The 17,760-nt window shown below is 36.3% G+C and overlaps 1 protein-coding gene across 3 annotated transcripts in view; it reads right to left on the bottom strand.

Annotated features, from left to right (window-relative positions):
- Nucleotides 1-295: 295 nt before the first annotated feature.
- The window catches only part of TTC39A (tetratricopeptide repeat domain 39A), a 34,647-nt gene continuing 17,182 nt past the window's right edge, over nucleotides 296-17,760 (bottom strand). The window contains exons 8-18 of one of the 3 annotated variants that reach the window (XM_039319888.1): nucleotides 15,479-15,544; nucleotides 13,451-13,559; nucleotides 12,137-12,204; nucleotides 11,977-12,036; nucleotides 10,862-11,023; nucleotides 9,207-9,298; nucleotides 8,513-8,633; nucleotides 4,861-4,972; nucleotides 3,359-3,473; nucleotides 2,215-2,331; nucleotides 296-1,149 (exon numbers count right to left, since the gene is read on the bottom strand). In XM_039319888.1, the coding sequence (XP_039175822.1) occupies nucleotides 1,029-1,149; nucleotides 2,215-2,331; nucleotides 3,359-3,473; nucleotides 4,861-4,972; nucleotides 8,513-8,633; nucleotides 9,207-9,298; nucleotides 10,862-11,023; nucleotides 11,977-12,036; nucleotides 12,137-12,204; nucleotides 13,451-13,559; nucleotides 15,479-15,544 (1,143 nt within the window). In that variant the 3' untranslated portion in view covers nucleotides 296-1,028. Of the gene's footprint in view, nucleotides 1,150-2,214; nucleotides 2,332-3,358; nucleotides 3,474-4,860; nucleotides 4,973-8,512; nucleotides 8,634-9,206; nucleotides 9,299-10,861; nucleotides 11,024-11,976; nucleotides 12,037-12,136; nucleotides 12,205-12,452; nucleotides 12,502-13,450; nucleotides 13,560-15,478; nucleotides 15,545-17,760 lie in introns of those variants that run through there. The other 2 variants (XM_039319886.1, XM_039319887.1) reach the window with 2 other exon arrangements.

The following is a 17,760-nucleotide window of genomic DNA, read 5'->3' as shown; positions in this document are numbered from 1 at the left end:
TGCTCTTTAGAAGGCCAGATCCTGAAGTTGAAACTCAAATACTTTGGCCACCTAATGAGAAGGAAGGACTCACTGGAGAAGGGCCTAATGCTGGGAAAGATTGAGGGCAATAGAAGAAGGGGACGACAGAGAATGAGATGGCTGGATGGAGTCACTGAAGCAGTAGGTGTGAACTTAAATGGACTCCAGAAGATGGTAGAGGACAGGAAGACCTGGAGGAACGTTGTCCATGGGGTCGCGATGGGTCGGACATGACTTCGCAATTAACAACAACAACAAATGAAGTAATAGCATATTAAAAGTTTTAATAATTTAATTCTTTTCAAATACTTTAAACTTGGGTTTTGTTCCAGAAACTGGTTCAGGATTGTTTGCTCTAGTTCTTCAATTATTCTAATAATATTTATCCTAAAATTCTTAGTAACTGGTCAAACTGGCAAAACAATATTACACAGCTTGATTTTTTTGCCACATCAGGACAACTTACATATTAATTAAAGCATGGTTGATTGGGGAATTCTGGGAGTTGAAGTCCACAAGTCTTAAAGTTGCCAGGTTTGGGGGCCCTTGTATTAAAGAACAGCTGAAAAGTGGGAGGGAGGTTCTACTTTTTTCAACTATTTAATTGTGATAAGCAAGCTTGTAGGACTACACATTGTTCTATTTAAATAAGCAATTTAACAGTTATTTTATTATCAAGAAAACAAGATCCATTTAATTAGTACTTTTAAAAATTAACAGCCATCTGAATCTGATCAAGGTGTGAGCAGAAAGTCTTCAAACTTCTACTAGTTTATGTTGTATTATTCTCTGACAGCTATATTTCAAAATGCTTATAACTAGCTGAAAATGGCATACAAGGGTAATTAAAGAAATACTGCTTTTTAGTGTTGATTCCTCAGGATTTTTAAAATTAAAAACATTTGTGCTGAATGTGAACATGGAAAACATTTTAAAATATTGCCGGTAATATCCATCTGTGAAGATTTGTACAACAAATGAACTACTGATTTAAAAAAACAATAACATTACAAAACCACAGTTGCTATAGAATGATCATCATCATCTGGGAAAGATCTGGCTTGATGCAAAGCAGCTTGAATTCTGAAGTGTGTCCTTGTTTCCATGGAATAATTCTTGTAATTTTGCCTAAAACAAACAGATATTTGTGATAGGTTCATACCTACAGCATTTATCATCATCTATACTTAATAGAGCAATATTTACAGAGTCTGTTTTGGAAGTACACAGTGCAGTCCCTACCAGAGCTGTTCAGCCTAACTCTGGATGGTGGCACATTTCCCCAAGCTAACGGCTAGGATCTTCAATCTGCCGTCTTTGGTGAGGGATCTGGAGTGGCCTAAGAGTTGACAACCACCATGACAACCACATGGTAGCCCCCTAGAATTACTCTCCCATACCTCAGCTTTTTTGCATTTTCCTGGCTGGGTCTCTCACTATTATATTTTTGATATTGCCTGTGAGGTGTATCAAGAGTTCAGAAACATTAGGTAAGATAAACATGTTTGAAATTTATTTATACTTTCTTGAACTTTATTTGTTTAGATATAAAAATCATCTGCCATTATCAAGTGGGCTTGCTGCCTACTGTATTAGGTAAATTTAATATTATTGTAGCTAAACTAGTTTGATTTTGTTGTTAGACTATCCTATTTGCAGTCTTAAATAATAGTAAGAGTTAGGAGCATGTTCCATTGAACACACTGGGATCATTAAGTAAACATTCTTTGGATTGCAGCAAAATATTTCTATAACTAATTGTAACTAGTTGTAACAGAGATTCTGCCAATAAGAACAGATACTTCAGTTGTTCAGTTATGAGATCAACATACATAACGTAAATGCTCCTTAAAAAAAAAATTATACTGCAAATTGTCTAGATGAGGCCAATATCACACACAAGCATAAACATTCACAATTTGCTCAAAGTCTAACAACTTTGATTAAAAAACAAACATAAGTTTGGGTATAATTTATAAATAGATAAAAAATGTATGCTTCAACCATCACTGAAGTAAATTGTATATTTTCAATGTTTGTATACCAAAATGATTGAAAATAAGCAACCTACATGTTAAGATAGAGCTATATGTTATTGGAGCCCCTCTAAGAATTTTTCAACAAACCCACTTTAACTCTTCCCATCACCTTATCTACTACTAATAATGAAAAAATATACTTCAACAAACTTACTTTGCTCTTTCCAGGATCTTAATTGCTTCTTCTATTTTACCTTGATCCAGATATAATAAAGCAAGTTCAAGCAGCGCATTTGGAATTAAGTAATGATCATACTTGATCTTCTTTTCACTTAAAAGAGAGAAATGGCAAGGTACATGAAATGAATAACAATAGTTTTACAGACGAGAATAAGTGAAGTTACTCAGAGAGGAACTCTGACAAGAGGAAATTCATGCATTTTAGGTTGTTTCCATGCATTTTAGGTTAGCAGATTATGTACACTTTCATCCAGAAGTCCATTGTAGTTATTCTTGCAATCACTCTAATATCTCCACTTTAACATAACATTTGTAATATCTACAAAAACAAATGGATGCATCGGATAAAATCTACCTTTTTTAACTGTCCATTTTAAGCATATGCTTTCCCGTGTTATATTAAAATTAAAAATATTTGTAATGTTTCTGGTTTTTAACATTTAAAACTCCTCAATGTGCAGGATAGAATAGGCTCCTTGCTAAAATAATGCAGCATAATCATATGTCTTCCTATTAAATGTTGAAAGAAAGATAAATTCATCCTAGATACCATTTTTACCGGCATGGATCTATTGAAAGTGGAGAAAAACTTAAAACATGGAGTCATGGATGCTTTTTGAGTTTGGTTACTTTGTTGCAGACATTTCATTACCCAGTTAGGTAATACTTCTGTGTGCTGATCCACTTAACAACCATGTGATTCACTTAATGAGTATGTGACTTGTTTAACTGTTTACTGCTTAACAACTGCAGTCAAAATTATTATAAAATTAGGTCTGGTCACATAATGACTTGCTTAAGCCATTTTAGCTATTTTAAAACTAAGCTTTTTTTTTTACCCTGATAGCTACTATCCCAGACTGATGGAGCTACCGAGTTACCAGATAAATCATCTCAGGAAATGACCAACATTCTTTCCACAGTAATTTATATTCTCCTAAAACCCATCTCCTGATTTTATCTGTAAACCAGTTAAAACTTATACAAATATAGATTATATCTATATAAATACATAGATTATTAACTGACATGAAGAGACTCTGGTTGAAAGCTGTGATAATTTAATGCAGCCGTTCCTGTTTTAGTGTTCATTAGTATCTTCCAGTTTAGAAACTTACTTGAAATGAATATAAGTAAAGTGATCTTCTGCTTCCGATACCTTGCCAAGATATTTCAAGCATAGCCCTTTCAGAAGCTTTATCACGCAATGGTCATCAATGAGAATATCGGTAGCTGTAAAATAAAAAGATGCACAGGCAATTTTGGATCACAAAAGACAACTTTTTAATGCAAGGAACATAGTGAAACATATTTAATATTCTCACCTAATATTGTAACATACACATTAGTTATGAAATTAATTATAAGTATTGATAGCACATATTCAAACTATCCTTGTACAATATTTAAATGATATAATATCCAGTTATTTGAATTAGTGACTCCATAAATTCTGTGATAGCATGAAGAATTTGCTATTATGTCAGTAACATATGCATTATGTTACTGGCTGGGTAACATATATAACTCACTGGCTGGGTTTATATAAATTGACAACTCTACATTATCATTATAGCATTTCCTTGGCTCAAGTTTAGTATATTGTATAAACTCAGATATATTTTTCAACAGACCACAGTTAAGGAAATTCTGATTTACAAAAGTGTTTAAATTCAGTCAGGGTTCCTCTTCCAAGGGGGATGCTGAACGGTGGAGGGATTTGCTTCTCCTGCTGACAACAGCTGATTTTGCTGCCTAATCTGATTCCTTGGCAGCCGGATCCCTAGATTGAATCGGAGCAGCTTGGAACGACCTAAAACAACTTTCTGGAAATTCCTGGAAGTTGCAATTCCTGGTAGGAAAGGTCAGGGAGTCAGGTCTCCATCTTTCCTCTTACCTGTTTGGGTTTTTTAAGCCTGTCATGGCTTTTAACTGCACATTTTAAAGTTTTTGTTTCTTTATATGATTCATATTTTTAAAAGTTAATTGACTGATTGAAGGCTGATCTAACTCCCTTACTGGATTTTAAAATCAACTTTCTTTTGTTTCTTCACTATTTTTTTTAATGACTGTGAACTACTTTCACTTTCCATATGGAAGCTGAAGGCAAATTTTACACGTAAATTCTGACTTACAAAAGTGTTTAAACCCAGTCAATGTTTACACTTTAAGCTACTAGAAGCTACCTGTGAACAGTGGACCACATTCACCCATGCTATTCCAAAATCAAAACCTAATTTGTTCCTCAGAAACTGTCTGTTCCTATTACCATTCTTAACACTTCCAAATATACCCCAAGTTAAGATTAGGAATTGGAGTGGGAAGACTCTTTTATTCTCATTTCCACTCTTAATTGGCCAAAGCCTTTTGGGCAATTAAGCTTCATTTTGCCCTTTAGATCAGGGATCCCCAATTCCTGAGGCGCAGCCCATTACAGGGCCTATTCGCAACCAGGCCGGCAATGATAACATTACTACTATCATTACTATCTTACAATTAGTCTAATCACTGCAGAAGAATGGGTGAATCTTCTTAACTTCCTAGAACTCCAAGACAAGCACAATCTCTTTCATTGGCTGTGCCCTCTGCAAGGATGCATCTGACACGAGATCTGGATTACCTGGGCTTTTTTCCAGGATTGTTTCTGCATCTGCTAAGGACTCCAACATGTTTTCAGTTAAATTTGGGCACTTTCCAATCACTGCATAACCATTCCAGATGTACATCATTTCCTAAAAATTATTAAAATATAATGTATGTTATTGCAGAAACTTCTTCCAAAAATATATGAGTACATCAGATAAATATTTGAGAAGTATTTTTGTGAAGATTGTGACAGAATTTTTTTTTTGCTAACTTCTGGCAAAACTCTGCCAACCAACAATTCTTGATCTACACATTGTCTGCCTCACTGGTAGTATGTTGTTATTTTCCCAGATCTTTGAAAAAATGTTAATTTGAAATAATTTATTTCAACTATTAATCTACCTTAAAAGACTAAAACAAAAGCGGCCCATGTCACCTTCTAGGGCAGGGGTCCCCAACCCCGGTCTGTCAACCGGCACTGGGCCGCAGCATGCCAGAAACAGGTCCATGCAAACGAGCAAAGCCCCATCCGCGGGATGCAGGCAGTACATTAAACCACACCCCCTCCACTCCACAGAAAAAACTCTCTCCATGGAACCAGTCCCTGGTGCTCCAAAGGTTGGGGACCTCTGTTCTAAGGCAGGGCTTTTCAATCTTTTTACCCATTGTACCACTTTTAGGATATAGCAGTATCCAAGTACCACCAGTCGCCTAGCAAGGTGTCAAAAACTTGATGACCAAAAAAAAAAGGAAAAAACTGATGAAGTACAGGTAGTCCTCGACTTACAACAGTTCGCTTAGTGACAGTTCGAAGTTACAATGGCACTGAAAAAAGTGCCCCCCAAGCCACAGCTGAGCAAGACACCTGCCTGCCCACCTGGCGGCGCTCTTCCTCCTGTCTGAGGTTTTCATTGTTGTGAGCATTTCTGTTGAGGACTGGCAGCGGGGGTGGGGGTGTTTGGTTTTTATTCCCCCCATCTGCTGGGTGGTTGCAGCAGGTTTTGGTTACTTCACATGACCCTGGGGCACTGTGACTGTCATAAATATGAATCAGTTGCCAAGCATCTGAAGGTAAATCACAAGACCCTGGAGATGCTGCAACATTCCAGCTGATCGGCGCTTCTTCTGGGCTCAGCAGAAGTGTCAGGATCAGTGTTGCTTTCCAGCTGATTGGTGCTTGCTTCTTCAGGGCTCAGCAGAAGCACCAGGATCAGTGCCAAGCTCCAGCTGGAGCCTAGCGCTGATCCTGGCACTTCCACTGAGCCCTGACAGTCCCGAAGAAGTGCTGATCCTGATGCTTCTGCTGAGCCCTGACAGCCCTGCAGCTCCAGTCATCTCTCGTTCAGCCTTGTGCGGTGCTGCCACCGATTCAGCTCATTCCCCTCCCCTGCTACAACTTTTTTAGGATGGTTGCGTACCACCTGCCAGGTGCCAATGTACCACAGGTGGTACCCGTATCACTGGTTGAAAAGCCTTGGCCTAAGAGACCTATGGAGCTGAGCCATGTGACAACTATTATCAAATCACTGATTCTCTTGAAGTGCTTCTGCAGCAAAAGTCTAAATGTCTATTTTAACCTTGATCAAACAAAACAACACTATATTCCTTCCTTTTACTTTTTAACAATCTTGATCTTTAGTCCTTTCAAATAATGTTCTAGAACATGAGTTCTTTTCATTGCCTCTTCTCACAAAATTCTTTAAAGCTTTAGCAAGCCTCTTTTTTCAAATCCAATATAAATAAATCCAGTTAACTACTTAGGTTTCTTATTTGTATATCCCTTTTAATTACTAAGATACCAGTCTATTTCAGTTGTATGTCCAGCATAGCATCTTTTTTCATATCATTTTTGTCAGCCAAAACTTGTTCTTCCATAACATCTTTAAAAACTATCTATAGAGGCAGACACTCTTAAAATTAGCTTCTGGGTCCATTGTTCAAAAATACCCTTCAATACATACAATGTTCAAATATTTTTCTTCATTCTGTATTACTAAGTCAAATTTAAGTGGCTTTCTCCTTTAATTGTAGTGTTTACTTCCTTCTGGTTTTCTCTGGTGTCTAACCTTCAAAGTCTTACCTCATGATTTTTTTTTAATAATTCAAAACAAAAGCTTTTTTCCACAGGAAGGACTCTTATAATTAATTTCAAAATCTTACTTCAAATCCATCTGGATCCTTAGTTCATTTGTAATTTTTCACAATCAAATTTCTAATCATGTTTTTGCTTTTTCTTAAAAAAATTAGAAGAAGCTCACCCAGTATTTTCAGACTTGTAAATCCAAAGATTCCTAATAACTAAAAAGCAGTTAATAACCAACTTCTGAAAGTGATTAGAAAAAGAAGTATGTGAACCCAGTATCCACAAATGCACTGACCATCATTTGAGCGAAAAGGGCTTTCCCTTGTCTCCCAGAGTTCTTAATTCACCAGAGACTACTGTCTTGTGTTGTCCTATTGAAGAGCAACTGTGCACTGATGATATTACCTAGTTTGGTAATGAAACATTTGCAAGAAAACATCCAAACTCAGAGAGTACCAAGGACCCCTTATTTGAACCCTGAGTTACAAATATTCTTTTTTATCAATGAGAAGCAATTGTCTGGAGCACTTGTACGTGATCTCAAGACTTCTTCTCTGGAGAAGAGTTACGAAGACCTGGTCAACTTACTGGCTCTGCATTCCACAATAGTTGTTGGATCTGCTCTTACTGGAGCTGTTTCCAGTTAGCCATTCTTTCCCAAAAGTCCTTTCTGTGTCAGTATCAGTTAGCCATGAATTTGAAGGAACAGAACCACAATATAAAAGACACTTTCTTCTATACGCTTGGTAATAAGGACCTTTCCACCAGAATAAAAATTGGCCTGGTGCTGCAGTTAATTATTAACAGCCTACTATAAATAGTGCAATTCCAATTTCTAATTCCTCGGATTACAGTTTCATTATTAGTGAGCACCATCTGGTGCTCTTGTTATGCTGTTCCACCAACAAAGACAAAAAAAAAAAAAAGATTATCAGCCATAAATGAGGCAAAAAGTCAATTAAGAATTTCATTTTCTGAAACAAAGAGATACACATCTATTTGCGCACTATAAATGTGACTTTTTCAGAAATACTTTCCATCTATAGTTTTCTCCATTTGCACTATGGATCTCTATATACAAAACCCTTATAGTTAATAGGTATCCAGCATGAATCATTGATTGGCTTGATTTACAGACTTTATTGTTATTTTGTACTTCTTTCTCATATATGTATAATTGGTTAAGTGGACTCATACATCTGTGCATATGCTATTGTCCACATCTGATTTTTCCAATGTGACTCTCTCCAGCTGTGATGGACTTCAACATTATAATTCATCCTCAGTATGTCCAACGCACTGGATGATACCTGCTTGGGAAAGGTTGGTTCATATAATCTACTCCTTTTGTTTATGGTAAGCAAAACAAAGCATACCGGCTATTCAGAGATGCACACATAAAGGGTTTTATTCATGCAGTGATAAAAGCAGGTTTGAATCCTCATGGAGTGTTTATCTCCAGCATCATCAAAAGAAATATCAGGAGAATTTGTACACAATGTTCTGGTCTATGAACATATTCAAATCAATCTTTATAACATTCATAGTCTAGTATGACTATATATAAGAAACAGATGTGGAGGAGGGATCTTTTCCAGCTTACCAAAACAGGCACAGGAAGTGGAACAGGATTTGGGGAAAGGTACCTCCGGGATTTCCGAATTGCAAACTTTTCGGTAGGCAAGGATTTCCCTGCTATTTTCAATTTCAGACTAGGCACAGCCCTGGGGGAAAAAACAGAGATATACACTTAAATGATTTCCTGTATGATAACTGTAATCTTCTAAAAACTAAAAAAAAGGAAAGACAGGAGAAGTCAAAACAGAACAGAAAAAAATGATATTATTTCTATATTATACAATAAAAGATTTTGTGCTACAGACAACCAAATTCCATCTAGAGATTGGAAGAATCTGAAGAGGTACAATGAATGGCATTCCAGGGAGATTTTAGGCTGACAATGGGGGGAGTGATCCAGATAGAAATTGTTCCTGTCTTAGGAAAATGCTGTTCTCTTAGCTCAGAAATTACCAACATTAGCGCAAGTATATGATTATCAGCAGAAGAACATATACCCTTTCCTGAATAATTCTGACAAAATTCAACTCATAGCCATGAATAAAATATTCCATTAGATCTCCCTTATCTTTAAAGATGACATAAATATAAAATTCACACAAGTACATAAAATGACAACTTTAGCTTTAAAATGTGATTTGAATGAAAGAAGTTTTTCTTCTCTCATTGTCAATCATTATCTTCCATTCTGACATCTATTTTGTTTTTAAAAATCTTACCTAAATAGCTCAACTTCATTGTCTCCAAAAGGTTTATAATCTTTTGGCCCAAACATGCTGAGGTAGGCAGCTTTCATAAATACATAAGTAGCCTAAAAAAAAAACAATACTTTTGAGATATATTCATGATCATCTGCAATACAACTTACAGATCAATAATGTTGAAGCCAGAAAGGAGCAGAAAGTGCTTTATTTTCTAGTAATGGGAAAATAACTGTTCTTGTCAGCAAGAAAATATAAAATTACACAGAGCTGATTTGTGAGCAAATGAATTACACCTCAGAATTTTTCAGAGTTCTGTAAAAGAACATAATAACTTCCTTAACAATATAATACCTAATGCAACATTATAATGGGCTGTTTTCATAAGGACTCATTCATAATTATTTGCCAAGGACGTGATACACAGATGAATAGTTATATAATTTATTAAAAAGGAATTTGCATCAGTTCTGCCCCCTGCCCATTTCTTCTTCTACTTAGTTACCTTTGTTCTCTTAATGTTGGTGTGAATTCATATGCTTAAAAACACAAAAAAGGACCATAACAGCACTACTTTTTTACATAGCTATTCTACCTGTGTGTTATTCCTGGGTCCTCTCCTTACAGTAATTGATAAAATTTTGGCCTTTATCTACACAGACTTCCATTGCAGAACTTATGACTAAAACATTTACACAGTCTCATCAAACATTGCACTTAAGAGTGGGAGAAGGATGCCCATGTGGAGAAAGACTAATTTAAAGAAATCATAATGGGCTTGCTATTTTTAAAAGGGAAAACTAAAAACCCCTGGAAAAGAGTAAAATGTAATTCCTATATAGCCAGTTCTAAAATTTATGCCAGGGAGGATTCAAATTTAAGTGGATTATCTGGTCACTTTAAAATAGAAGTAATCACATGTTGTCGCACAGTCCCCCCCAAAAATAATACTCTTCATTGGCAGATTTTAATTCCGATTCCTCAAACCTAAGGAAAAAAGCTCATTTGTATTTGTGGGAAGACAATTATCAACTATACTTTCATGGGAATAAAAATATATCTGATCAGTATGAAATAAAAAGGGTTCTTATCCAGTTAGGCACAAACTCTGAAACTATCCATTCACTGACTGGGTTCATACATCATATTAAGGTATATGGGTAGTCGACTCAGGACCACAATTTGAGTCCAAAATTTCTGTTATTAAGCAAAACAGTTGTTAAGTGAGTTTTGTCCTATTTTACAACTTTTCTTGCCACAGTTGTTAAGTGAATCACTGAAGTTGGGACCATAATTCCTCTAGATAAGCAAGGCAGTTGACAAGTGACTTAAGACAATTTTATGAACTTTTTTGCCATGGTTATTAAGCAAATCACTATAGTTAAGTGAATCACACTATAGTTAAGTGAATTCGACTTCCCCCATTGACTTTGCTTGTAGGTAGCTGGTTAGGAATGTCGCAAATAGTGATCACATGACCCCAGGATGTTGCAACCGTCATACATTCTGAATTCTGATCAGATCACTATGGGGATGTGACAGTGGTTGTAAGTGTGAGGACTGGTTATAAATCACTTTTTTCAATGTTATTGTAACTTCAAGCAGTTGCTAAACAAATGATTGTAATTCAAGGACTATCTGTAACCCTACCCGCATCATTGTTTTTAATTCACCTTTGACCAGTTGTTCTCTTTGCTAAGCAGATCTGCGTAGAAATATGCCATCTTCCACTGGCGTTTATATGTGAAGCACCACATCAGTTCCCAGTAGCACATGTGATGGAACTGCTTCCAAAGCTGCTGGGCTTCACAACATTCCTCAAACCTTCTGATGGCCTGAAAAAACAAAAATAAGCCCGACTGGATATTAATATAACTTTAAAACACGTGTTCCAAACATTCATTAGTCTAAGAAACTAATACTAATATCCTGAAACAATTACTGAGAAAATAACTGTGTGGAAAAACAATACAGAGAAAATTCATGGTATTAATCATTTCCCTTACAACACATTATTTATTGATTGCTTTTTAAATTTATTCCACTGATCCTCCCAGCAATTCAGGGTAATATACATATATAGTTTTTCAGCATGCTCCCTTTATCTTTACTGTGATCTTGTAAGGGAGGCTAAATTGAAGGAAAGGGATTAGTCTAAGATTACTTCATAACCAAGTGGCATTTTGAACCTGTATTTCTTAAATCTTAAATCAACCATTTACTCCTAACATCTTTGAACAGGGTTTTTATTATAATACAAGTAATAAAATAAGCATTTGAAAAAATAATTTAATCACAATTACTCACAACTGATGGAAATAATAAGAGAAATAAATAAAGAACCCCATGTGTATTCTTTGTGTAATGCCTATCTGTATTTTCACTGCTAATTTTACTTTCTTTTACCTTGGTTTCCTATCTTTTACCTTGGTTTCTTTCTCCCAAGATTTTGGGACTGAATCCTCAACTCAGTTGTATGAAATCTATTTTCTTAGGCTGTCTGCTTCCACAAGGCATCCAATCAGGACTCTCTGAGAACAAAGAAATCCCTAACTTCCTCTTCCCATAATTCACAGCCCCCTCCCACAGTCTCTATGTTTAGAGTCCTTAAAAGACTCCAACTAGCCAGCATGCCAACTATTAGGCCTCATGTACAGCGGCTCAAAATTAACAGTCCCCTTAATCCACTAAGGAAATTATCTTACACTCCACTTCTTCTTGTGATCATAATTTTTTTTTCTTAAACTGAAATAATAGCATGGGAAGGAAAGAAAGGCAGATTACTCACTCCATCAATATTGCCTCTTATTGTTTCTATTCTCCCTGCAAAAAACAGGAATATGGCACCCTGGAAGAAATCCAAGAGAAAACATTAGTTTTTGTGCAATTTTTAAAAAATGAGGCACTGCATAACAGTATTTGGTAGATCAACTCACGATTTATCTTACTTTTGGATATTGAGTCAGGTAAGGTTTGAGAAGTTTCTCTGCTTCTTCAACATTTCCTTTACCTGTCCCTGCATTAATTGGGGGGGGGAAAAGTAAAATAAACTGAAGAAAAATTGGTAGCCTGAGTCTGGCTGAATTATAAAAATGAAACAGTAAATGATGTAATATGGTAAGACTCCTTTTATTGGATTTGTATAAACAAATGAAAGGGCTTGCTCTTTTCACAAATACCGTGTTTCCCTGAAAATAAGACTGGGTCTTTTTTTTTTTTGCCTCCAAAAGAGGAACCAGGTCTCATTTTCCGGGTAAGCCCTACCTCATGTCCGGCACTAACAGCCCCACCCAGCCGTCCACTTCTTTTGGGGCTGAAGTTCTGCAGCTGCATTTGGGCCTGCATTTTGCAGTAAGGCCTTTCCAGAAGGCCTAAGCAGCCAAGTACCAAGCTATGGATTCAATCCATAGCTTGGTGCTCGGCTGCTGAGGTCTTGCAAAACCAAGCTGTACATTGAATCCATAGCTCAGTTCTTGGTTGCACAGGCTTTCTGGAAAACCCTGTGACTGAGAAATATAGGCCTGGCTGCAGAAGAGGCCTCAGAAGAAGTGGCCGGCAAGGAGAGGCCTAGCTGCAAGGTAAGTGGGTGCGGGCTTGATTTTTAGGTGTGTGCCTCACCCCAAAACTAGGGCTTATTTTTGGGATAGGGCTTATATTAGGCCCACCCCCCAAAATCAAGCTAGGGCTTATTGTTGGTGTAGGCCTTACTTTCGGGGAAACACAGTACTTTATTTATTTAACAATTTATAGAGATACCTAGTTTGTTTTGCACAGCTCTGGGTAACTAACAGTACATTTAAAAACAAAAACAAATCCAAAACAAAAATGAAAAAAACTGTAACAACAAATCATTAAAACAATATTCAATGTGCCATGACCATGGGGATGCTGCAATGGTTGTAAGTGTGAAAAACGGTCATAAGTCACTTTTTTCAGTGCTGTTGTAATTTCAAATGGTCACTAAAAGTACTACCTATATTTAATGTTCTTTAATTCTAACAGTATTTCATGCTTCAAATCATTTCAGTGCAGCTATACAAATTCAATGAATTTAAAAAACTATACCCATTTAAAAGTGGCTTGTACTCCCTGAAGATAAGGACATTGTGAAGAACCAACCAATCACACCTGAAGAATTCAGAATTATTTTCAAATGGTTAATTCGTTAAAATAAAGTTAAAATAAAGTTTGCAGTGAACCTGAATCTTTCCTATATCGGATTATTTTAAAAAGTCAGGTTTAGAGAAAAAAGGAAATCCTACCTAGCACAAAGGTCAGGAACGTATAATAGCACAACAGTAGCAGAGTACATAGCACAGATCTAAAGCCACACATTGATGCTCCTTCTTGAAGTTGCTGCAAGCCATATTTCTGCAACACAGATAAAGGGTTACAAATTGATCACATCTTAGCTTGCCTTGTCTGTTCTACTGCAAGGAAACCAAAAGATTAGTATTTCTCAGTATATCAGACCTGCATCAGTTAATTAGATGGCTTACACAGCTAGCCTGAGAGGAAATACCAACCATTATAAGTTGTCCTAAATGTTAATGTTGTAATTAGTCATTTCTTTTGTGAAATACCATATGAACAAAGTAGTGTTTGCACACAATCTGTCTTACATATAGACAAAGTCATGCTGTCTTTTTACTGTAGGCATGTGACTGCAAAAAATTGCTAAATCATGATCCGTTACATTTATGCAATCGTTGTCCTATAATGTTTACGCATAAGCTATTGTAGCAAATGTTTATTTTATTGGCTTATTTTTTCTGATGGGATATTAATGACGAAAAGCTCTAGTGTCAGACTCGATTTCTTTAGAAGGGGTCTTAATTACAAATGTCTTTTTGGTATTAATGTTATTTCAGTATTTTTTAAAAAATGATAATGTAAGCAAACTGGAACAAAAAATGTAACAACAAAAACCCTTAAAAATTGCTTCTCAAAGAAGCAAAAGTCAACATTAGAACAATCCAGAAGAACTGAAGAAACATTTCATATCAATCTTCCAGGCATATAATATAATATAAGCTATATTTAATTATAACTTTAATCTCTAAATAGCGTTTTGTCTATGCATATTGGTTAGATTCACTTTTTAAAAAATCTCCCCTACATGTTTCCATGTGAGAATCCACCATGAATAAAATCTGAAGATACACAGAAAACAAGCATAGGAAATACTGGAATGCCACAGAAGAAGAGCAGCATGAGGAACTTAGGGTGGAAGAACAGATACTGAGTGGCAGAAATAAGCTGAATAATAGATTATCTAAAGATTAATTATAATAATTTAGCAACCAGTTTCTTGATTTGAGAATATACCTGCTCACTATTTATAGAGGTTCTTTTCACTATAATTCCAAAAATACACCTTCTCCTTTCATCATAAATAGAATTTCCCTCTTCTAAAACCAGGAACTGCAATTCTTACATTAGTTAATTACGTTTTGAGGTAAGAATCCCAGGCAATTAATGCAAACTTGGATTAAGGATTAAAATTCAATTTCCTGTTAGGATTTATTGAGTTATTTGGATACATCTCTCTTTTTCTTTCTCTTTCTACAACAGATTCTCATCCATAAAATAAATGTAGTCTATAGCCATTTGATAAAGCTAAATATTATTAAATGCATTCAATTTATGGCAGGCTTTTGGAGGGAATAAAACTGGAGCTATAGCAGCGTTGCATTTATTATGTATTTATTCTATCACTAGGCTAAAAAAATGGCACTCCCGATGCCTTAAGTATCTTGTGGCCCCATCCTTTGATATGCCCATCCACAGAGCAAGGATTAAAAACCATGGGAAGATGCATGCAAGAGGGATCTGCCATTTGCATCTGTAAAATATAAGCAGTAACAAATACAGTCTTGTCGCATGTACTGTACCTCTTACAAACAATAATATATGAAGCACAGGTAGTCCTCAACTTACAAACACAATTATGTCCAACATTCCTGTTACTGTGAGAGACAGTTGTTAAGTGAGTTTTGCCTTATTTTATGACCTTTCTTGCCAGAGTTAAGTGAATCATTGTAATTGTTAGCAACACAATTATTAAGTGAATCTGACTTCCCTATTGGTCTTGCTTGTCAGGAGGTGATCACATGACCCTGGGACACTGCAACTGTCATATTTATTTCAGTTGCCAAGCATCTTAATTTTGATCACGTGACCATGGGGATACCGTTGTAACTTTGAATGTCATTGAATGAACTGTTGTAAGTCAAAGACTACCTATACTCTTTGTCACTAATGTGTTGCAGATTAAACTAAACACTTGCCTTATTTCCAGAAAACCCAACAAATTCCAGTAATCGTGCGATCCTTGTTGGCAACATAGATAGAGTCTGGAGCGGGTGGGAGAAAGAAAGAAAAAGAAACAGCTTGCCCTCACTAAATTTTATAGAAGTTCTTCATTAATAAAAGAACTTAAAAGTCTTTCCATTACACTGTAGTTCATATCCACTGAAGTCAACTTCATCTTCCTGCTCTTTAAATACAGCACAAGTAGAGCTTGACTTATGATCACAATTTAGTCCCATAATTACATTTATAAAACAGGTCACCATATGACCAGATCTGATTTTTATGACTTTTTGTGGTGCTTGTTAAGTGAATACTGCGATGTTTGCTTAATAACGTGGTCATTAATTGAACGAATTTTAACAAGGGGGCGGGTTTTGCCAGAAACTGGAGGTAAATACCAGTTTCCAGCAAAAGAAACATAAATTGCAGTCACGTGACTACAGGACAGTACAAACAGCTATAAATATGGGCTGGTTGCTGAGGCACAAAGTATGACCAAGTTACTGTTGTGGGAGGGGGGCTAACTTGAGAACTTCAAAAATGGGTCATAAGTAATTTTTTGAGGATCCCTCATCACTTCAAAAGGTTGCTAAGTGGCCAGTCATTAAGCCAAGGGCTGCTTGTATGAAAATTTCCTTTTACCAATGAAGGAGAATATTTGTAGCTCAGGGTTGAAATGAGGGCTCCTTGGTGCTCTCTGAGCTTGCTTGTTTTCTTGCAGACATTTCATTACCCAAATTCGGTAACATCATCAGTGCCAGTCCTGATGATGTTACCTAGTTAGGGTAATGAAACGTCTGCAAGAAAACAGGCAAGCTCAGAGAGCACCAAGGAACCCTCATTTCCTGTTACCACTCAGTGTCATCTCAGGGAGACTGTTTGGCTTCAAAGCAGTTGGAACCGAAGAAGTTACAAGTAATCTTGAAACAAAAAGATGGGTAATAAATTTAGTAGTAAATGAGATAAACTCTTTTAAGAGAGCATGCTTTGTGAGGAAGCCTAGTATACTCTCCCACACAGGACTGCTTAGTAGAGGAACCGAAAGATTTTAAGATTCAGCATTACCCGTCAAGCACTGTAGTGAAAGAATTTCACAGATGAAGCATATAGAGAAAATAACAGGATGTGTTATAGAGACAACATGAAAAGAACAATTGGGTCTCTATAACAATGACAACATTTGACAATTTTGCAGCTGTTAACTGATGCGCTCCAAGATTCTATATGGCCAATACCAGGGGTAGGCAACCTTGGCTCTTTTATGACTCGTGGACTTCAACTCCCAGAATTCCTGAGTCATGCTCAGGAATTCTGGGAGTTGAAGCCCACGAGTCATAAAAGAGCCAAGGTTGCCTACCCCTGGCCAATACCAATAGTATCACGAGTACTGGCTAATAAAGCAGTTTCCTTACTAGGTCTATAGCAACAGCATGTAACCTGAGAATACCTATCTATACTATATGCTTCATAAAGAGCATGGAAAAAATATACTGTGGAAGTTAATTTCTTCACAGAGGCATTATTTTTCTTCAAGCTTTTAAACTTTCAAATAAAAATATTTATCTAGATCTAAGCGAATTAAGGAGTTTTAGGAGACAGCTGATGAAGCTAAAAATTCTAAAAAAAACCTAAAGCATTTATAATTGAAGTTTCCTTCCTGTGTGAAACTTGGAATTGAAAGCTACCCTTCCTCCAAGTATACAGAATGCTGCCTATGAACTATGGCAATTATTGATAACTTTTTTTTATAATGGAATAGCTTGAATGGATTTTGGAAAAGTATTCAAGTTCAGTTTGAAGCTTATGTTGTTCAGCTGTATATGTTCTTTAATGCAGGAGCATTTATAACAATCTGATATATTTTTGACATGAGTTACATATGCAATAGTGGTGAATATCTGTAGCTCAGGTATAGGATGAGGGTGAAGGTTCGTTCTCCGAGCTTGTGGGTTGGTTCACCGAACGTTTCATTACCAGGCTAGGTAACATCTTCAGCAGAGTTTAAGGGATCTCAGTGTCAGTGTTCTTCCATTTATAAGCTTCACCCACACCTGAAGCCCTTATAAGCAGAAGACCACTAACACAGACATCCCCTAAACTCCGCTGAAGACGTTACCTAGCCTGGTAATGAAACGTTTGGAAACCAGCCCACAAGCTTGGAAAACAAACCTTCACTCTCATAATATTGCATATCTGTGATGGGACAATTTCAAAATAAAGTGCTCACATGAAAGACCCATTGCCATTGCCCTGAAGG

This window comes from Crotalus tigris, unplaced genomic scaffold, assembly GCF_016545835.1.
Source record: "Crotalus tigris isolate CLP2741 ecotype Arizona unplaced genomic scaffold, ASM1654583v1 scf7180000023617.9722795, whole genome shotgun sequence".
Taxonomy (NCBI): domain Eukaryota; kingdom Metazoa; phylum Chordata; class Lepidosauria; order Squamata; family Viperidae; genus Crotalus; species Crotalus tigris.
The sequence above is the reverse complement of the archived record's forward strand: the minus strand, read 5'-3'. Positions and strand labels throughout refer to the sequence as shown.